The following is a 23,303-nucleotide window of genomic DNA, read 5'->3' on the forward strand; positions in this document are numbered from 1 at the left end:
GGTACAGGAGTAGGCTATTCGGCCCTTCGAACCTGCACCACCATTCAATCAGATCATGGCTGATCATTCCCTCAGTACCCCTTTCCTGCTTTCTCTCCATACCCCTTGATCCCCTTAGCCGTAAGGGCCATATCTAACTCCCTCTTGAATATATCCAATGAACTGGCATCAACAACTCTCTGCGATAGGGAATTCCACAGGTTAACAACTCTGAGTGAAGAAGCTTCTCCTCATCTCAGTCCTAAAAGGCCTACCCCTTATCCGAAGACTGTGTCCCCTGGTTCTGGACTTCCCCAACATCGGGAACATTCTACCCGCATCTAACCTGTCCCGTCAGAATCTTATATGTTTCTATGAGATCCCCTCTCATCCTTCTAAACCCCAATGTATAAAGGCCTAGTTGATCCAGTCTCTCCTCATATGTCAATCCTGCCATCCCGGGAATCAGTCTGGTGAACCTTCGCTGCACTCCCTCAACAGCAAGAATGCCTTCCTCAGATCAGGATTCCAAAACGGAACACAATATTCCAGGTGAGGCCTCACCAAGGCCCTGTACAACCGCAGTAAGACCTCCCTGCTCCTATACTCAAATCCCCTAGCTATGAAGGCCAACATACCATTTGCCTTCTTCACCGCCTGCTGTACCTGTATGCAAACTTTCAATGACTGATGAACTGTATAAAACACTAGTTAGGCCACAGCTAGAGTACTACATGCAGTTCTGGTCATCACATTACAGGAAAGATATGATTGCACTAGAAAGGATACAGAGGAGATTTACGAGGATGTTGCCTGGACTGGATAATTTTAGCTATGAGGAAAGATTGGATAGGCTGGAGTTGTTTTCTTTGGAACCTTATTGAGGTGTATAAAATTATGAGAGGCCTTGATAGAGTGGATAGGAAGGACCTATTTCCCTTGGCAGAGGGGTCAACAACCAGAGGGCATAAAGTTAAAGTAATTGGTCAGAGGTACAGAAGGGATTTGAGGGGAAGTTTTTCAGCCAGAGAGAGTGGTGGGGGTGTGGAACTCACTGCCTGAAAGGGTGGTAAAGGCAGAAACCCTCACACATTTAAAAAGTACTTGGATATGCACTTGAAATGCCATAACCTGCAGGGCTATGGACCAAGAGCTGGAAAGTGGGATTAGGCCGGATAGCTCTTTGTCGGCCGGCGCGGACACAATGGGCCAAAATGCTCTCGTTCCGTGCTGCAAATTTCTATGATTCTATTTCTAGAAGGATCCCACTGAATACATTGTCCATGTACTGTAGCTCTCTCTTCAACAGGAGCTATCTACTCAACAACATCGCACTATATTTTTACTGTATCCTTTTAGAATTTTCCATTACAAATGCTTAGCCAACTTCCTTTTAAGTGATATTGCAGACTCAGTCTCAATGGTCTGGTGAAGCAGTTCACGTTCCTATAACCCTCTGAGAAAAACACCTTCTGGGTCGATGTCCCTTTATTACTGATTTGCCAATCAGTGAAAACAATCCGTCACTGCTTCATAATTTTGAAAATTTTTTATTAGATTCCCACTGAAACCGTTATGTAACGCACAATACAGCATCAGCGACACTGATCTACCATGATTGTAATGAAAAGACATTTGACTTAGACACACATACAAGTTACAACATGGGAACAGGCCCAACCAGTCCGTGTTGACATTAACTCACCACATAAGCGGACAGACCCAATCACATTTACCTGCACTGTTCCCATATCCCTTCCACCCATTTTCCTTCATCCATCTATCCAATCTAATCAAGAATGCGGATAGAGAAACTATCAAATATTAGCCCACAGCTCTGTGTAAAGTATCTCCTTCCCTCTGTTTTAAGACCACCCTTACATTTAACCTTGTAGTTATGGCCCCCTCAGGGCTAGATTTTCCTTTCATTTTCGGCAGGTTCTCGGCGGCACAGCTGTTTTTCCACCCGGCGAAAGTTTCCCTCTTAGTATTTTAATGGTATCGCCCACATCTGAACATGCCTGCCGGGACCAAACCGCCGACATGCAACAGCGAGAAAAATCGCCAGGGCGTTAAGTATGGCCTCAACGGAAGCCTGTCCAGATCACCAAGGGAACTGTCCTGTAAAAGATGCTTAAACAGGGCGGTAGGGGAGTACTCTGCAAAGAAAGGCAAGTTAAAGGTTCTTTTATTTTTTTTAATTTTAAAAGGCGATTAGGTGTAAAAGCGTCTTGGAATGCTTTTTATGTTTTTATTTGTTTTAAATTTCAAAAAAAAGTTTCCACCCCCTCCCTAGGCCTAACTGCAGCCTCGGACTAAATTTTAAATACTTACCGTCCATTCTGTTAAGAACTGCCCATTTTACTTAGTTTCCCCTTAACCGCAGAGAAAACCGCCGACAGTAAAGATGCAATGCCTTCTCGCCGGGCGATTAGTTTTAATTAGTTTAAACATAAAAGTGGAAATTCTCGCCAGCGTTACTCACCAAACGTTAGCGGTTTTTCTGAGCGGCCAATCAGGCGTTGAGGGGCCCATAGAAAAATCTAGCCCTCAGTCTTGTGAACAGTCTGCTTTCATCTCCCCTGTCCAATCTATTCATAATTTTAAACACTTCCATCACCTGTAACCTGTGTTGTTTTGACAAAAATAGATGGCAATTTTCCAAGTCTTTCTTGGTGTTTGTATTCCCTCATACTGGGCAGCATCCTAGTGAATCTGCAGTGTACCTTCTCCGACGCCTCAACATCCTTCCTAGAGTGTGGAGCTCAATACTGCACACAGTACTCTAACTGGGGTCTTAAGGTTTTATATTTGTTTATCACCACCTCTTGGCTTTTATATTCCATACCTCTTGTAATAATATCAAGAATAAATTAGCTTTTAAAAAACAGCCTTATGAACCTGAGGTGTAGCTTTTAATATGCCATGGGCCTGTACTCCTAAATCCCTTGGCTCTGCCACAGCACCGAATCATTACTGCTGTTTATTTTAAACCAAATGCATCACCAAATGCTTACGGATACTGAATTTCATCTGCTTTCCTTTAGTCCATTCCCCATCCTACCAATATCCCTCTGCAGCTTCCTTTGGTCTTCTAAAGAATTAACTATATCTCTTAAACCTAGAGTGCTGTCGGTGTTGGTGGTAATCTGGGGATTGAACTCCAGGATTACCAGCTTGTTTGTGTTGAAACTGCAAGTCTTGTTTGTTATAAATGTTTGTTTGACTATGTAGTTAGTTTTATCTCTTACCTTTTTTTTTTAAATCAGGTGGCTGATCTGATCATGGCCTCAGCTTCCCTGCCCACTCCCCATAACCCTTTATTCCCTTATCGCTCAAAAAAATCAGTCTATCTCCACCTTAAATATATTCAATGACCCAGCCTCCACAGCTCTCTGGGGCAGAGAATTCCATAGATTTACAACCCTCAGAGAAGAAATTCCTCCTCATCTGTTTTAAATGGAACTGAATCCATGATCAGATCAGCCATGATCTTATTAAATGGCGGAGCAGGCTCGACAGGCCAGGTGGCCTACTCCTGCTCCTAATTCTTAGGTTCTTGTTTTCATATACTTACACTGCCAACTTCTGAGACTATGTCCCCTAGTTTTAGTTTCCCCTATGAGTGGAAATATCCTCTGCATCCACCTTGTCGAACCCCTTCATTATCTTATATGTTTCAATAAGATCACCTCTCATTCTTCTGAACTCCAATGTGTCTAGGCCCAACCTACTCAACCTATCTTCACAAGTCAACCCCTTCATCTCTGGAATTAACCTAGTGAACCTTCTCTGAACAGCCTCCAATGCAAGTATATCCTTCCTTAAATATGGAAAACAAAACTGTACCCAGTACTTTAGGTGTGGCCTCACTAATACCCTGAACAGTTGTAGCAGGACTTCTCTGCTTTTATACTTTATCCCCCTTGCAATAAAGGCCAACATTCCATTTACCTTCCTGATCACTTGCTGTACCTGCATACAAACTTTGTGTTTCATGCACAAGGACCCCCAGATCCCTCTGTACTGCAGCACTTAGCAATTTTTCTCCATTTAAATTATAATTTGCTTTTCTATTATTTCTGCCAAAGTGGATAACCTCACATTTTCCAACATTATACTCCATCTGCCAAATTTCTGCCCACTCACTTAGTCTGTCTATAGCCCTTTGCAGATTTTTGTGTCCTCCTCAATTTGCTTTCCCGCCCATCTTTGTATCATCAGCAAACTTGGCTACATTACACTCGGTCCCTTCATCCAAGTCATTAATATGGATTGTAAATAGTTGAGGACCCAGCACCGATCCCTGCGGCAGCCCACTAGTTACTGTTTGCCAACCGGAAAATGACCCATTTATCCCGACTCTGTTTTCTGTTAGTTAGCCAACCATCAATCTATGCTAATATATTCCGCCCAATCCTGTGAACTTTTATCTTGTGCAGTAACCTTATGTGGCACCTTATCGAATGCCTTCTGGAAATCCAAATACACCACATCCACTGGTTCCCCTTTATCCATCTTGCTTGTTACATCGTCAAAGAACTCCAGCAAATTTGTCAAACATGATTTCCCTTTCATAAAACCATGCTGACTCTGCTTAATTGAATGATGCTTTTCTAAATGTCCCGCTACTGCTTCCTTAATAATGGACTCCTAGCATTTTTCCAACGACAAATGTTAGGCTAACTGGTCTATAGTTTCCTGCTTTTTGTCTGCCTCCTTTTTCAAATAAAGGTTTGCGGTTTTCCAATCCGCTGGGACTGCCCCAGAATCCAGGGAATTTTGGGAGATTACAACCAATGCATCCACTATCTCTGCAGCCACTTATTTTAAGACCCTAGGATGTAAGCCATCAGGTCCAGGGGACTTGTCCGCCTTTAGTCCCATTATTTTACCGAATACTACTTCATTAGTGATAGCGATTGTATTAAGTTCCTCCCTCCCTATAGCCCCTTGATTATCCACGATTGGGATGTATTTAGTGTCTTCTACCATGAAGACGGATACAAAATATTTGTTCAACGTCTCTGCCATTTCCCAGTTCTTCATTATTAATTCCCCAATCTCATCCTCTCGGAGACCAACATTTACTTCATTACCCCTATATCCTTTGATTCCCTTAATATCCAAAAATTTATTGATCTCTGTCTTGAATATATTCAAAGACTGAGCCTCAACAGCTCTCTGGGGTAGAGAATTCCAAAAATTCACCACCCTCAGTGAGGAAGTTTCTCCTCATCTCAGTCCTAAATGGCCGACCCATTATTCGGAGACTGTGATCCTGGTTCTAGACTTCCCAGCCAGAGGAAACATCATCCCTGTATCGACCCTGTCAAGTCCTGTAAGAATTTTGTATGTTTCAATGAGATCACCACTCGGTCTCCTAAACTCTAGAGAATATAGGCCTCATCTACTCAATCTCTCCTCGTAGGACAATTCCCCCCCATCCCAGGAATCAGTCGGGTGAACCTTTGTTGCACTCTCTCTGCGGCAAGTATATCCGTCCTTCGATAAGGTGACCAAAACTGTACACAATACTCCAGGTGCGGTCTCACCAGAGCCCTATATAATTACAGTAAGATGTCTTTACTCTTATACTCAAATCCTCTTATAATAAAGTAAACATACCATTTGTTTTCTTAATTGCTTGCTGTACCTGCATGTTAACTTTCAGTGATTTGTGTACAAGGACACTCGGGTCTCACTCAACACCAGCATTTCCCAATCTCTCACCATTTAAAAAATACTCTGCTTTTCTATATTTCCTACCAAAGTGGATAACTTCACATTTCTCACATTGTATTCCATTTACCATGTTCTTACAGGCTGTGTATGCATATGCAAGACATACATGTCATACTGTATATCTACACGTGCAGACTTTGTTACAGATGCAATACCTTCTTAAATGTCGGGTACCTGAAACTCGGACATTCCAATTTGCAAAGTTCTCCGGCTCTGACAATGTATCATTTGACTTATGATGAGAAACGTCACAGGAGTTTAACTCATAATATATTAAAATGCTACATCAACTGGCTGCATATCTCTCACTTTGTTATAGATTTATAGTTAAAAAAATATCTATCTCAGTTTTAAAGCTTGGTGTTGTATGGGTTATCACTGGCCAGGCTGTGTCATGTGCGGAATTAAATATAAGCTTCGCAGAGTCAGCATTTAATTAGAGGATGTAATTCTTCAGGACTTTTCTAGTGAGGCAGCTATAAAAGATAGAGGTGGCAGTATGCCCATCACTGAGATATTGAAGAAATCACAACTAAGAGAACTACAATAAATGGCATGAGATAACTCCCAAGTACAAATGAAAATGCCAAGTTGTTGCTATTTCCAAGAACCCTCTTGTCTCAGATGATTTAAAAAAAAAAATCATTCATGGGATGTGGACATCGCTGGCAAGGCCAGCATTTATTGCCCATCCCTAATTGCCCTTGAGAAGGTGGTGGTGAGCCGCCTTCTTGAACCACTGTCCTAGATGGTGTTGAGCTTCGAGTGTTATTGAAGCTGCACTCATCAGGCAATGGAGAGTATTCCATCACACCCCTGACTTATGCCTTGTAGATGGTGGAAAGGCTTTGGAGTTATCAGGTGAGACACTCTCTGCAGAATACCCAGCCTCTGACCTTCTCTTGTAGCTCCAGTATTTGTGTGGTTTGTCCAGTTAAGTTGATGGTGGGGCAATTTGATGAAGGTAATGCCACTGAATGGCATGGGGAGGTGGTTAGACTTTCTCTTGTTGGAGATGGTCATTGGCTGGCACTTGTGTGGCACGAATGTTACATGCCACTTATCAGCTCAAGCCTGAATGTTGTCCAGGTTTTGCTGCATGCGGGCATGGACTGCTCCATTATCTGAGGAGTTGCGAATGGAACTGAACACTCTGCAATCATCAGCGAACATCTCCACTTCTGACCTTACGGTGGAGGGAAGGTCATTGATGAAGCAGCTGAAGATGTTTGGGCCTAGGACACTGCCCTGAGGAACTCCTGCAGTGATATCCTGGGGCTGGGATGATTGGTCTCCAACCACCACAACCCTCTTCCTTTGTGCCAGGTATGACTCCAATCAGTGAAGCGTTTTCCCCGATTCCCATTGGCTTCAATTTTACGAGGGCTACTTGATGCCACACTCTTTCATATGCAGCCTTGATGTCAAGGGCAGTCACTCTCACCTCATCTCTGGAATTTTGTCCATGTTTGGACCAAGGCTGTAATGAGGTTTGGAGCCAAGTGGTTCTCAGGTGAACCCAAACTGAGCATCGGTGAGCAGGTTATTGGTGAATAACTGCCACTTAATAGCACTGTCGATGACACCTTCTATCACTTTGCTGATAACTGAGTAGACTGATGGGGCGGTAAATTGGCTGGATTGGATTTGTTTTTACCACCATTCACAGCTGATGTGGCAGGACTGCAGATCTTTGATCTGATCTGTTATTTGTGGGATCACTTAGCTCTGTCTAGAGCTTGCTGCTTCCGCTATTTAGCATGTATGTAGTTCTGTGTTGCAGCTTCCCCAGATTGGTACCTCATTTTTAGGTACGCCTAGTGCTGCTCCTAGCATGCTCTTCTACACTCCTCATTGAATCAGGGTTGGTCCCCTGGCTTGATGGTAATGGCAGTGTGAGGACTATGCCGGGCCATGAGGTTACAGATTGTGGTGGAATACAAGTCTGCTGCTGCTGATGGCTCACAGCACCTCATGGATGCCCAGGTTTGAGCTGCTAGGTCTGTTCTGAATCTATCCCATTTAGTACAGTGATAGTGCCACACAACACGATGGAGTGTGTCCTCAGTGTGAAGACTGGACTTCATCTCCACAAGGACTGTGCAGTGGTCACTGCTGTCATGGACAGATGCATCTGCGACAAGTAGATTGGTGAGGATGAGGTCAAGTGGGGTTTTCCCTCGTGTTGGGTTCTCTCACCATCTGCCACAGGCCTAGTCAGGCAGCTATGTCCTTGAGGACTCGGCCAACTCGGTCAGTAGTGTTGCTACCAAGCTACTCTTGGTGATGGACATTGAAGTCCCCCAACATTCTGTGCCCTTGCTATCCTCAGTGTCTCTTTTAAGTGTTGTTCAACATGGAGGAGTACTAATTCACCAGCTGAGGGAGGGCAGGTGGTCAGCAGGAGGTTTCCTTGTTTGACTGGATGTCATGAGACTTCATGGGGTCCGGAGCCAATGTTGAGGACTCCCAGGGCCAGTTCCTCCTGCCTGTATATCACTGTGCTGCCACCTCTGGTGGATCTGTCCTGCCGTTGAGACAGGACGTACCCAGGGATGGTGATGGAGGAATTTAGGATGTTGGCTGAAAGGTATGATTCTTGTAAGTATGACTGCCAGGTTTGGGGGACAGTTCTGTCAATTTTAGCACAAGTCCCCAGATGTTAGTGATGAGGGTCGATGGGTGTACTGCACTTCCGGAGGTGCCATTTTTCAGATGGGGCATTAAAACGAGTTCTCATCTGCCCTCACAACTGGACATAAAAGATCCCTTGGCATTATTTGAAGAACAGGGGAGTTCTCCACGATGTTTTGCCCAATATTGATTCCTCAACCACATCACTAAAACAGATTATTTGGTCAATATCTCACTGCTATCTTGTGGGAGTTTGCTGTGTGCAAATTGGCTGCCGGGTTTTCCTACATTACAACAGTGACTACACTTCAAAAATACTTCATTGGCTATAAAGTGCTTACCTTCAGAGTACAGTTGACTGTGTGTTGTAAAAGGGCCTTTGTGTGTGACAGAATATACTAAGAAACTGTTTACTGATACCCTGAAAGGGGCCCCATTCAATTCGACACCTCTGGAATCATAAGCTCCTACCCAGAAGGCAAGAATTGGTTTCAATGCTAGCGTTGTGGAGTTTAGAAACAACAGATTCCCAATGACACTTAGAAAGGGAGGTACTATAAGGGGAATTACATGCAAAGCACTTCTCTGGCACCCGCCCACTTGGTGCCTCTTAATTTATAAAATAATCCAACTGAAGAAATTTATTTATAAGGTAGTATCAGTCAGGATTTCTCTCACTAATCCATGCTCTAGAAAAGGCAAGTTTTAGGTTGGGCAGAGGCAATGAGAGGCATTCTCGCAGGTTGGTGTTAGTGAGCCCCAGAGATCTACTACATCTTATTCACCAGTAGATACTGATCCAATGCATTCAACAATTTCTAATATTGTCAGAGTACTGTTGAGTGCAAGTTTGAGATTTGACTTGATAGCGTCAGATTGGCACCAAATAACAAAAATGTTGATCCCTATTGTGTCTATGCTGGCAGAGCACTTCTATAAAATATTGACTATAATGCAGATAACAAAGGCAGTATGCAAATCTATCCCAGTTTGCTCAAAGAACCAGCTATCCCTGTAGTATTTTGTCAACTTTCCAGAGGTTCCTAGAGCCCTTTAAATTGGGCAGGTCCAAGTTAGTGGAGCCAAGTGGAATGGCCACTTGGGCAAGACCCATATCTCTTTCAAGTTGTCATTCTTTGGTCGTGAAATTCAATCAAAGAAGCGAAAAGATGGTGTTCATATCCACTGTCTTCAGAGAAACACAAACTTTCTAAACAATGCTGGCTGGATCTGAACATCTACAGGTACCTGGATGGCTCTGCTGATGATTCAGTTGGTGTAATCAGTACTTGAGTCAATCAGACCAGGAGGTCCAGGTTGGAGTCCCAGTCTGTGCTGAGTTACATGACAATAGGTCTCAGAGCTAGATTGGCGTGCAGGGGAGGCTCTGTTCTGGAATGATTATCCAGTGACCCTTGTTGGAAGGTGCACACATAGATATTGCGTAAGGACAGAGTTGGGCTTGGTTCTGATGCTGGCACACACCGCCTTGGCTCACACATGCATGGGAGAGATATTGGAGGGTGCCATAGCCCGACAATCGGCAGATAGACATTAGGGGCCCAAGTTTCCACAAGAAAAAAAACGGGCGCCCCTCCGAGCTGGGCGCCCGTTTTTCACGCCTAAAACGGCGCCTAAAAAAATCCTCGGTATTCTCCACCGACTTACAGGTCCTGTGGCACTCGGCGCAGCCGGCACGAGCTGTGGGGGGGGGTGGAGCCAGGTCCCTACGCTGAAAACAGTGCCGGGACCTCTGCACATGCGCGCTACAGTCGGCACGCAAGTGCAGTAGCTCCAGGCGCCGAACTGTGTGGGAGGGGCCCGAAGCACGCAGCCCCTAGCCCTGGCCCAATGGCCTCACTGGGGCTGCGTGAATGAGGTTCCTCCCACGGCCAGCTCCTGCTCCCCGCCCAACCAGACCCGACACTCGCTCCCCCCCCGCCGCCGACCAGACCCGACTCGACACCCGCTCCCCGCCCCCCCGACACCAGAGACCCGCTCCCCACCCCCCCGACCCGACACCTGCTCTTCCCCCCACCCCCCCCCGCCCCGAGACCCGAGACCCGCTCCCCCCTGCCCCGACCGAGACCCGAGACCCGCTCCCCCCGACCCGATACCCGCTCCCCCCCCCGCTCCTGTTCCCCAACCCCCCCCCTCTCCCTCTCCCTCTCCCTCCCCTCTCGCTCAGCGGCACGAATAGCTGCAGAATTCTCCCTGGCTGAAGCACTTTCACACAGGTAGGAAGATGGTTTATTTAATCTTTTCTTGGCTTATAAATGTTTATTCAGGTTGGATTTATTTGTATAATATTTGTAGAAGTATAAATAAGGATTTATTGTCGAATTTAATGAGTTCCTTTCCCCCCGACCTCGTTCTGGGCACCTAATTTGTAACCTGCGCCTGATTTTTTAATGGGTAGAACAGATTTTTTCAGTTCTACAAAAATCTTCACTGGCGCCATTCTACTTTAGTTTGGAGTACATTTTCACTGTGGAAACTTTCAAATCAGGCGTCAGTGGCCGGACACGCCCCCTTTTGAAGAAAAAATTCTGTTCTAAACTAGAACTGTTCTACCTAACTAGAACTGCAGAAAAAAAAATGTGGAGAATTGCGATTTCTAAGATAGTCCGTTCTCCACCAGTTGCTCCTAAAAATCAGGCGCGAATCATGTGGAAACTTGGGCCCCAGGAGGGGAAGGTGAGAAAAATTGTCCTTGGGAGCAAAGCAACAGGGCCAACGTGCAACATATCTAACCAGAAGCTCGCTCACACAGGTGACCTCCAACCCTGCATCTGGGGTTAATCTGAATCGTGGTATTGAAGCAGACAGTCCAGTGTTGCAAATGCAACGCAGCACCCGATCGACTTAGTGTACCTCCGAGCTGTTGTGCCACCATGGCTCTCCGCCTGCTGATCGATTGTTACAAGAACCCGCGATCAGACGCAGTGTTTTGTTTATTCAAGGCTCTTCCAGGTGACAGCTGGTGTCATTTTCAGTGACTCATTTTAAATCAAAAGCCAGTTTTTGATCCCATGAGGTTAATCCCAATGCTTTAAAAAATGCTGCCTAAAAACCGATAATGAAGTGGTGACTGGTTCTTGTCCAGACTGAAGATAGCCTACTGTTATCTGAGAAAACCCCGACTAAAATTACAATATTACAGAATGTGCCATTTGGGGAAAGCCACACCCAGGTACAGACAAGCTAATGGATTTAACCTGAAGTTATTGTAAACAGTGTTCACATCTACACACATTCAAATAAATTCCTCAACACACCAACTCCATCCCATGGACACTTAAACAGAGGACTCATTATTCACATGCAGGGAGTCAGTGGGTGCTGGCACCTTGTAAAACCAGTATTCAGGCAGAAGGCACATTGTCCTCCAATGTTCATAGACCAGGGATCAGTTAAAAATACATTACGAGGCTTGCTCTTGGTCCTGGAATGTCACTTCAATATTCAAAAGGTTTAGTCCCCAAGTACAGTGCATTTCGACATGTTTTGTGCAGAAACTGCAAATCGGTACCATTTTTATTCAGGTGAACCTTGGGCCACCAGCTGCCAGCAAACTGACCATTTCAGGCCTGAAAACGGGCTGAAACCGATTCCCACCCCAGTGCCTTCAGGAGAGAAACTCTGATGGGGAAGCAAGTAACAGGACTAGAGAGTAACAAATTTAAACCAGAAGGTCGATCTTCAGCCCTGGGGAACTGCACCCCAGTGGGGGAAAGCAAAGCAGAAAGAGGGGATGGAAGGAGAAGAAATGGGAAATAGCTATAAAAATGAGAAAAGCCTCTGCAGTTTCTGGAGATAGATTTGCAGTCAGTTTCAGTTGGGGAGTTTACAACAAAGGATTAAATGCGTCTACTTTCACCATCAAGTGCATGGACTCACCTCGCCCCTCCACCTCCCAGCACCAGAGCAATGGAATTGCCGGTAAGGATCCTGGCCAAGCGGGAGAAGTCGGAGTGACGGTCAGGCTGTTTCTGAGAGACCCTTTGGTACATCTCGAGCTGAAAAAATACACCAAAAGTACAAGTATCAGTTCAACGGACAGTTGTACAAGTGCTCTCAGTGCCCGACTTAGGTAGGCCACCAAAATTATATATAGCATTGTATGAACGTGCAAAGGAACTCCATAGCACAAATGTACTTGTCTAGTTTAGTACAGCTTACATCTTGAAGCTTTGCCATCGAGTTTCACTTGGGTTTGACACCCTAGCTTCCAGCGAAGGTTATGTCCCATCTGACAGGAGGGACAGTCCTTATAACATTGTGAAATGAGTCAGCTGATAGACGGAGAAATAATAGCGTATGACTGGGAGTAATGCTCTTCTTCGAACACACCAGGCTTTAGAGGTTTGATATGCCTGTGTGTACGTTTTAGATTACTCATTGTGACGAAGATCGTGTTCTTTGAATGCAGTTTCGCTTCTGCATACCATTGAAAATTGTGCCAAAATAAGGGGAAACCACTTAGGGTGATTTCCCTTTAAGACTTTGGTTCTATATAGCAGCCTCCTTGGTCATCCACAATACATTGGAGCCTTGTTCTCAAACGCACCCCGGCTCTGGACCAGAGGCAGCAGCAGAAAGATTCCAAGTCTCCAATATGCGCAAAGTTTTTTTTAAAAAAAGGAGCCTTGTAACGTGGTGACTGAAGCCCAAAGAGCAAAGGATGGGCACACCTACAGTCACATTTCCCCCCCGCTCAAATCAGCCCTTGCGCAAATTACCTACCCAAGGTAAGCAATGGAAATGGGAAATTCCTAGGGGATGAATTTCCTTGGGGTGCCACTGCCAGGAGTTTGGCAGAAACACTGTTTTACGCTTAAACGGGGTTCCCCCTAAATTATGGCCCTGAGGAAGTTCACCCTCACCCCAATGTTGAGTTGAGTTTGGAACACTGCAGTCCTCTGTGAAGCGCCTTGGGACGTTTTATTACGTTAAAGGTGCTATATAAATAAAAGTTGTTGCTGTTGCTCAAGTGTTTTTTTTCCATCCATAACCACCAGATCAAGGCAACATGCCCTGGGAAAGAATGAAAGTACATGCAGATTGCATCAGGAGAAATTGTGCATACGGATCGAAGAAGTGGCCAGTGCACAGCTACAATTATCAATTTGCACTTCACCGGCTCCCTAATCTACATAATCTGTCCTTGACAGTCAACTTCAACTTCAACTTCAACGGCCCGGCACTAACTAGCGTTGTGAGGATTAGTGCTGCCTGAATCGGTGTCATTTTTAATCTGCCACAGCTGATGCATTTTCAAAGCTGCAAAGTCTAACTTAAATTAAAATGTAATTTTAAACCACTTGAAAACTCATTTTACTTGATACAGGCACGAGGTCTCCAACAGTGATCAAGGTTAGAGTATGTGTCTTATTTGTTCACACAATGGCCCCCCTCCCATACTGGCCGGGTCATTGCTCTCTGTGCTGTTGTGCATTAGTTCCAATATATGAATTGGGACTCAAACTATCTACAGTTAGCAAGTTTAACTAATTATTTCTGCTCAGATCACTTTTGTTGGTAGAAATTTAATTTAATTTTTCTTGGAAATTAGGAAATATGCCGAATTAAATTTCACGCCAATATTGCCTGCTTGGCTATAAATCTGAATATTTCAACTTAATTTTACAGTGCGCACAACTGTCAAAACGTGGAGTGGTCTGAGATGGTACCAGCTGTTTCTCTCCATGGCACCCACTGAACAGAATTGTACTCGGCACACATCAGTTTAAAATATCCGGAGTGTAACACTCCGCAACATTCTCAAACCTTCAGTAACCCTTACGCTAGAGCCTGCACAGTTAATACACCACACACCGTGAATAATGCAGTAACCCTCATCCTATTCACTATATACGGCACACACCATGACTAACGCAATAACCCTCGCCAATTGACTGGACAGGAACTCTGTACAGTTAGTACAGCACACACCATAACTAATGCAGTAACTCTCATCCTATTCACTGTATAAACACTCTGTGCAGTTAGTACAGCACAAACGATGAATAATGCAGTAACCCTTACATGCAGGACAGTATACCATATAAACCCTCACAGGAACTCCATACCACAGACTCCCTGACACATGTTGGCATCAGTCCTCTCAGCTTGCTTCAGTTGTATAGGAAAGGTTGAGAGTGGATACACCCTGTGATTGGAGGGCCAGTCACAACTGTGTTGTTATAACAGAGTTTCATGGCAAACATCTTTGCATGTTCACTGCATTACGTGAATGGGAAGTCTAGGGGAATACTTCCATTGAAAAAAAGAGAAAAAAGAATTTGCCTATGAAAAGAGTGCAGACCCTGTAGTTAAAATTTGAAAGAAATCGAAGTGTATTATTAGACCGAATACTCAATGAGTCCAATCAGTCTGGAGCAGCAATCAATGCCGCCTCATCGCCATCCTTCCTTGCCTCTCGAATGTCCTTGAATGTGCCATTGCTTCCCAGCTCTGTGCTTGCCACTCCAAAAACACACTCGTCAGCTTTTGAGTTATTCGCTGGCGTTTATCTAGTTTGCATTGCATTGTAAAATAAGGAATAAAAGATGCACTCAACAGAAAGACGCTGAAGGGTGTGGTGGAACAGACAGAATTAGGGGTTCACATGTATAATTCCCTGAATGCGCGAGTGCCAGTAGGTAAAACCATAAAAACTACCACTAATACAAATCAGGGCATATAGAGTACAAGAGAGAAGAGAGAAGAGATGATGATACATTTACACAAGGCAATGGTTAGGCCACAGTTGGTGTACTGTGTAAATTGTTGGGCGTTCCATTATAGAAGGGACATTACTTTCCCCTTTCTGTGGTGCTGCTCTAAAAATGACACATCCGAGATTTCTTTCAAATAAAACCTGGGATCAAACCATATGCAGACATTTCCACGTTCCCTACCAGTTTAGGCAGCCTCTTGCGAGAGAAGACTCGGCGAGGGCAGCAGAGGTGAAGATGACCCGAGCACCAGCTCCTCATGTTGAGCCACTCGACGGTGCGTGCTGGTGTGGGCCCATCCTCCTTGTGCAGAAGGATGAGTTGTTTGAGGGCTCGCACGGCCGTGTTCTCCAACATGCGCTCCAGCTGAAAACAAAACGATATGCAGATTACAGACGTGAAGGGTCGTGCCTTACACCGAACCGCTCCATGGTACGTGGCCCCAACCGGCTCCATGGTGCGTGGCAGCAACCGGCTCCATGGTGCGTGGCCCCAACCACTCCATGGCCCCAACCCACTCCAACGTGCGTGACCCCAACCGCTCCATGGCCCGAACCTGCTCCATGGTGTGTGACCCCAACCGCTCCAACGTGCGTGACCCCAACCACTCCATGGCCCCAACCGGCTCCATGGTGTGTGGCCCCAACCGCTCCATGGCCCCAACCCGCTCCATGGTGTGTGGCCCCAACCTGCTCCATGGCCCCAACCTGCTCCATGCTGTGTGCGGCCCCAACCTGCTCCATGGTGTGTGGCCCCAACTGCTCCATGGCGTGTTAACTATACCGCATCTCCCACCGCTGGTCACAATACCATATTTTGTGGGTGGAGCATTTCCCAGTATAAATCACCACTCAATCCGATTCAGCAAGCAGATAAACTGGAAACCCGGAATGCACAGCAATGACTGGCACCCGACCTACATTCCCTTTCTGGTGTGGATGAAGCACACTTCTCTGGCCTCTTGCCTGGGAGGCCAATCAAGTCATACTCAAAGATTTCAGGGCCAGAAAATACAATGGGACTCTTGGAATAAACTGAAAGTGAGTGAGAGTGTGTGAGTGTGAGTGTGTGTATATGAAACTCTACTATAGAAATGGTTCTGAAACAGTCAGCAGACAACAAAGGAGCCATGGGACCGTGGTACACAAAACGTCTCCAGTCAGAACCGTGATGCGACAGGATTGTTTATTGAAGAGGAATAACTTTAAAAGATGTCATTCACCCTCTCCCCATCTTCTTGTGTTTCTTTGTGCCCAAAGACAAAAAATCAGTCTATTGATAAAAGATTGAGATCTAGACAATGAAAGGTGGGCAGCTACATAATTGCATTTCCTTTAAAAGCGGATAGTTCAATTTTTACCGACCTCTCCGACTGTTGGCTCCTGCTCTCCCAACCCAACAATAAGGATGCAATCAGCCTGCCTGATGCAGCGCTGGGTCCAGGGAGTCATGCTGCTGTCGGACTGGTACAGCACAATTCGATGGATATCTTCTTGCTGCGCTAGCCAGCTTGACAGTCGGTACTCGTGGATACTAGAGGCAGAAAGGCAAGAGATAATTCAGAAACAAAATGCTGGAAAGCCACAGCACATCAGTCAGCACCTGTGGAGAGAATAGACAAGTCAAAAGTTTGGACAGCATCAGAACTTCAGAAATCATTTTAATAGAATCAGAAAAGGAGAGGGAGGGGAATAAACAAACAGATAATCCAAGCACAAAGAGGGGGTTAGCCAATGCATCATTTGTAGTCTGCTTAAAAGAAAATCAGGATACTATTATATGATGTAGAAGTTCATCAAGGTGATTTTGGACCTATGGTTCCCAAAGCTCTCCACCACTGGGGTTTCCCTCATGTAATGCCTGGGTCTGTTGCAGACTAAGGGAGAGAGATTGATTGCAACGATTAGTCAACGACACGATTATCATTGTATCGTGCGATTCCCAGGGTGGTAGAAGGTGAATTAGATGGACGTCAATCTTCTTTCATCAAGCAATTCCTAACTCACCAAGATAATGTTTGGGATAGAGACCCTACATCAAAAAAGTGCTGGTGGTAGGGGAGGGGGGGTTCTGTGGTTTTGACGTTGCCCTACTTTTGTTTTTCTTTTTTAGGACTGGCAGACCTACTGTACTTTACCAGCATTTTTGTGCTTTCATTTCAGTTCGGACGTGCAGGCATTTTGCTTTTTCCTGCCTATTCCTTGGGCAAGACTCTCACTTCTGTAGCATCTCACTGTTTCTCTCTATAGCTAGACTAACTTTTTGCATGGCAGTGCAGTCTAACCTACACTGCAAAGACCAAACAATCTCCTGCTTTTCGTTTAAGCAGGTTACCACAACAAGAACTTGCATTTACAGAGGACCTTTAACGTAGAAAAACATTGTAAGGCACTTCACAGGGGCGTCAGGAAGAAAAGGTCACAGGTCATTCACTGACTAGCATTCTTTCTCTCTGCCTGCAGTTTCTGCTCGTTTTTCCTCTGCCTTTTTGTCTGAATCCATTCAAATACTTGCTGATGTCACTTTTTAGTTCTGAAAAAGAACCTGACCCAAACTATCAACCTGTCTCTGCTCTCCAACAATGCTGACGGACTATTTTCTGCTTTTGTTTCAGGTTTGCGACATTTGCAGACTGTGGCTTTTTCAGATATACGGCTACAGCATCAGCAAACCCACCCTAGATAAGGCTACTCTCATTCCCAATTCCACCTTAAAGAATGATACAATGGGGTTGAACTTGCGGCCCCTACGGGTGCGTACGAGATGCGCCCATGCACAAGTTCAGGGTTTAGGCATGCGCTGCGACCCCAAACTTGCGATCTGACAAGAATCCTCTTGACAGATCGCACGCATCCGAAAGGAAAGAGTCTCCGCGGGTGGAGAGTTGGGCTATTTGTCCAACCTCTGCCCAGTGAATGCCCTTGAAATTCTTATGCTGGTAATTTTAAATCACTCATTTATACATTAAAAACCCTGTCCATTTAGGTAAGTTTATTTTTAGCCCCGTTAAAACCAATTCATTTTAAACATGTAACTTATTTATTTACTTCATGTGTTTGGGTATTTTTTTTTTTTAAGTGATCTCCGTTAATACTTATGGGAATATACGGAACTCCCCAAAAGTATGAATGGGAATTCCCTTCTTTTATGGCCCATGTGATCCCAGGGAACTGCATGCGCCCCTGTGATACGTGGGCCTCTATGCAGGCCTTCATGTAGAGGCCCAGGAGCACAAGTCTCCGAACCTCCCGGACCACCGGGTAAATTCGTAGATTTTTTTGCAGGCCGGAGGCATCCGTCCACGGGAAGCTTCCGACTGAAGGTTTTGGGCCATTATATATTCTAGTGTCGGAAACCAGAGGACACAGAGTTACGACAATTGGAAAAAAATCCCGGGGGAAATAAGGAGATTTTTTGTTATGCAGCAAGTTGTTTTGTGGCGTGCACTACTGGAAAAGATGGTAGAAGCAGATTCAAAGGTAACTTTTAAAAGGGAATTGGATATATGCTTGAAAAGGGTACATTTTTGCAGGGCTATGGGGAAAGAGCAAGGGGAATGGGACTAATTGGATAGCTCTTTCTAAGAGCCAGCAACAGACACGATGGGCCGAATGGCCTCCTTCTGTGCTGTATGATTCTATATACAGCTACTCGAAATCAATGTCATCCAATAGAAACTGCTGACTAGCCACAGGTGTGGCGATGGCAATACCATTTTAGCCACATGCACTATTTTAGTAGAAAGCGCCTTGCATACAGTCACACAATACAGGTAAATGTACTTCACACCTCTATATTTACTTTCATAATTTACATTAAATTGAGGCCTCATCTGCTTTCTAAGGTGGACGTAAAATATCCCATGGCACTATTCTGAAGAGCAGGGGTGCTATCCCCGGTATTCTGGCCAGCATTTATCCCTCAATCAACATCACAAAAAACAGATTAGTTGGTTTATTAACTCATTGCTACTTGTGGCAGCTTGCTGTGCGCAAATTGGCTGCCACGTTTCCTACATTACAACAGTGACTACACTTCATCGGCTGTAAGGCACTTTGGCACTAAAACTGCCTATTTCCACCTGCGTAACATCGCCTGTCTCCGCCCTTGCCTCAGCTCATCCACTGCTCATCTATGCCTTTGTTACCTTTAGACTTGACTATTCCAATGCACTTCTGGCTGGCCTCCCACATTCTACCCTACTTAAACTAGAGGTAATCCAAAACTCGGCTGCCCATATCCTAACTCGGACCAAGTCCCGCTCACCCATCACCCAGTGCACGCTGACCTACACTGGCTTCCGGTTAAGCAACTCCTCAATTTCTAAATTCTCATCCTTATTTTCAAATCCCTCCATGGTCTCGCCCCTCTCTATCTCTAATCTCCTCCAGCCCCACAATCCCACCTAAATATGTCTACTCTCCTCTAATTCTGCCCTCTTGAGCATCCCTGATTATAATCGCTCAACCATTGGTGCCTTATGTTGCTTAGGCCCCAAGCTCTGGAACTCCCTCCCTAAACCTCTCTCTGCCTCTCTTTCCTCTTTCAAGATGCTCCTTAAAACCTCCATCTTTGAACTAGCTTTTGGTCACCTGCGCTAATTTCTACTTATGTGGCTCGGTGTCAATTTTATTTGTTTTGTCTTATAACACTACTGGGACATTTTACTACGTTAAAGGCGCTATATAAATAAAAGTAGTTGTTGTTGTTGATGTCCTGAGGTGGTGAAAAGTGCTATAGAAATGCAAGTTTTTCTTCTTTACTTAACATCTACCATCATACAGTAACCAAGGGAGTAAAGCACGCCCAACAATCAAAACTAAGTGACACACTGCTTTTTATCTTGCCATTTTACTAACACACAAAAACATTAAAGTACACATTCGTGCGAACAAGTATTGCGGTCACTGTAATATAGTTCCACCTTGTGGACTACTGCATTAATAGCTATCTTGGGAAGTCTGTGTGTTTGTGATGTCATAAGGCATATACCACAGCCGTTACTCATAATTATTTACGAATCGGAAATTAAATTAGCCATATCTGGATTCCCAATTAGCCACATGTAACTAGTAGTTATCCTATTGGACAACACTGTTCTAAACCAAAAGGATTCCAGTTTACCTACACCTATGTGGAAGAGCTGGTTAAGAGAAACCTGAATTGTCCCCCCCCCCCCCCCCCAAGCAGAAGCACTTCACAACGGTGCAACACTCTACAAGCAGGAAACACGGAAACCAGATACAGCAGGAATAACAATCATGAGCATAAAGTCATTGTCCCTACCTTAGCCCAAGAGCATGCAACCTGAATGTATTGCTGCCAATGCCACGTTGGCTGGGATCAGGTGACTCAGCACAGACCAGAGGACAAACCTAGGACCTTATGAAATGCCCATGCCATGCCACCTAACCAACTGAGAAAACCCAAAGTTTAAAATAACATTTGGTTTCAACTGATCCCGAACTGGAAGGCGGCACACAGTGGTGTTCCCCAGGGATCGTTACTAAGGCCACTGCTTTTCTTGAAATATATGAGTTGAAATATGTGACGGGGCACAATTTCAAATTTTGCAGCTGATACAAAATTTTGAAGTATAGCGAGGAGGACAGTTATGGACTTCAAAAAGACAGAGAGGCTGGTGGAATGGGGCGGACATATGGCAGATGAAATTTAACACAGAAAAGTCCAAAGTGATACATTTTAGGAGGAAGAACAAGGAGGCAGTATAAAAAAAAAGGTACAATTCTAAAGGGGATGCATGAACAAAGAGGCCTAGGGGTATATGTGCACAAATCGTTGAAGGCGACAGTGCAGATTGAGAAAGCAAGGTTAAAAAAACATAAGGGATCCTGGGCTTCATAAATAGAGGCATAGAGCACCAAAGCAAGGAAGTTATGATGAACCTGTATAAAACACTGGTTCTGCCTCAACTGGAGTATTGTGTCCAATTCTGGGCACCGCACTTTAGGAAGGATGTGAAGGCCTTAGAGAGGGTGCAGAAAAGATTTACAAGAATGGTTCCAGGGATGAGGAACTTCAGTTACGTGGACAGAATAGAGAAGCTGGGTTTTTCTCCTTAGAGCAGAGGAGGTTCAGAGCAGATCTGATAGTGGTGTTCAAAATCATGAGGGGTCTAGACAGAGTACAGAGAGAAACTGTTCCCATTGGCGGAAGGGTCGAGAACCAGAGGACACAGATTTATGGTGATTGGCAGAAGAACCAAAGGCGACATGAGGAAAAACTGTTTTATGCAGCAAGTGGTTAGGATCTGGAATGCACTGCTTGAAAGGGTGGTGGAGGCAGAGGCTTTCAAAAAAGAATTAGATAAGTACCTGAAGGAAAAAAAAATGCAGGGCTATGGGGAAAGGGCAGGGGAGTGGGACTAGCTGAAGTGCTCTTGCAGAGAGCTGGCACGGGCTCTTCGGGCCGAATGGCCTCTTTGTGCTGTAACCATTCTATGATTCAATGGGCCCAAATTTCCCCAGCCACCTAGAGCGGCATAGTTAGCCGTGGCACACCGACTTTGTGGAGCAAAAAACTGCGCCGAAAATTTACCTCTTAATTTGGCCGCTCCTTCATCGTTCTGGTCCCGTGGCGTGGCGCTGCAGAGCCTGGGGGGGGGGGGGGCGGAGCTTCGGCCGCGCTTACTCAGCGCAGCGGCAGGGGGGCGGGGTTTGGGCCCAGCGTCTCCTCGAGTGTCGGCAGGGGGACACATGTCCGTTTCAGCGTGAACGCGCAGTTTAAGTGTGTGAAGCAGGAAGCTTGGCAATCGGCCAATTAAAGGGAGAGCGTCCTCAGTGCCTCAGCAGCATTGGCAATGGACCATATATAAAAGGTATGGTGTGAATAGTGATTTTTGGGTGGCTGAGGGAGTGGAAAGGAGTGCTGCATAGATGGAAGAAAGGTGAGAACTGTGATTTTTCAAGATTACCTGAGTGGAAGTCCAATATACCAATGACGCAAGAGCGTGCAACAAGAACAAAGAATTTCCTCCATGAGGAAGTGGAGAAACTAGTCACTGTCATTGACAACAAATGGTTGGAGCTGGATATCAGTAAGAGTGATCCCACAAAAGTTCCATCCAAAGAAATGAGAAGACGATGGAACCTAGTTGCATAAGAATACTCCGCAGGGATGAATACCGCAAGATCTGGAAGCCAGTGCAAAAAGAAATGGCAGGACGTTGGTCAAGTAGTGAGTGTATGTAATATCTTCATCTTTAAATGGAATTGCAATTGTAAATGTGACCTTCTATATATGGCCCACCCATCAGAAGCGCACCATGTGTGAAAAGTTATATTTTCATCTTTGCAGAAGAAATTGGCCCACAACAAAAGGGAAAGACTTAGAACAGGAGGGGGGCTGCCAAATCTGCCACAACTATTACCCCTGGAACAGAGGGTTGCTGCCTTGCTGAGTCGCACCTGCAGAAAAAGAATCAGCTCTACACAAACTGGACCCACATGCGAAGGTGAAGGTGAGTCATTAAAATGCATCGTCACCCTTCAAATCAACCTGCTGACTGGCCTGCTACGTGTGAGATTACTCATGCCACCCATCCTGCCCCTCCTGTGCTGCTAACCATTTGACGGTTCTGTTGTATTTTGTAGAAGACGACAACAATCCTGAACATCCTGAAGATCCACCAGAAGATGCACTCCAAACCAAGGCGTGGGGGGGAAGGAGTGGGGGTGGGGTCCATGGAAATGTGTTCACAGAGGAATGCTGATTGTGATATGGATCAGTCCATAGCACAGGGCATCACACGGCCAGAAACCTCCATCATCATCATCATAGGCCGTCCCTCGAAACGAGGATGACTTGTTTCCACGCCGAAAAAGGATGAGTTCACAGGTGTTTCAATGAAGGACCTAATATTCCGGATCCCGAACTACATCTTGAAGGGTGGAAACCTCCATGAGCTCCTCGGCGACATTCCATGGTTTCACACCTTCCGAGGTTGCGGGTCCCAGTGGTGGTGGTGAAATGCATGTTGGAACACCACCGTCCCAGCCTGCGCCTCGCACTGGAGGGGTGCCACTAGGCAGACCCACAGCAAGAGGAAGGAGAAGCCGACCAGCCTCCATCAGATGGTGATCAGGTTATGTCATCAGGTGAGGAGGCCAATGCCCTTACAAGATCACTCGTGGCGACCATCAGTGGGGTGCGTGATGAGGTAGCGACACTGTCGGGAAAAATATC

At 45.4% G+C, this 23,303-nt stretch overlaps 1 protein-coding gene across 5 annotated transcripts in view; it reads right to left on the minus strand.

Moving 5' to 3' along the window:
• The window catches only part of pnpla7b (patatin-like phospholipase domain containing 7b), a 354,575-nt gene that overhangs the window by 118,054 nt on the left and 213,218 nt on the right, over positions 1 to 23,303 (minus strand). For all 5 annotated transcript variants that reach the window (XM_070862864.1, XM_070862865.1, XM_070862863.1 and 2 more), the window contains 3 exons: positions 16,463 to 16,631; positions 15,282 to 15,464; positions 12,259 to 12,377 (listed from right to left, as the gene is read on the minus strand). In XM_070862864.1, the coding sequence (XP_070718965.1) occupies positions 12,259 to 12,377; positions 15,282 to 15,464; positions 16,463 to 16,631 (471 nt within the window). The remainder of the gene's footprint in view (positions 1 to 12,258; positions 12,378 to 15,281; positions 15,465 to 16,462; positions 16,632 to 23,303) is intronic.

Source organism: Pristiophorus japonicus, chromosome 20 (genome assembly GCF_044704955.1).
Source record: "Pristiophorus japonicus isolate sPriJap1 chromosome 20, sPriJap1.hap1, whole genome shotgun sequence".
NCBI classification, from domain to species: domain Eukaryota; kingdom Metazoa; phylum Chordata; class Chondrichthyes; family Pristiophoridae; genus Pristiophorus; species Pristiophorus japonicus.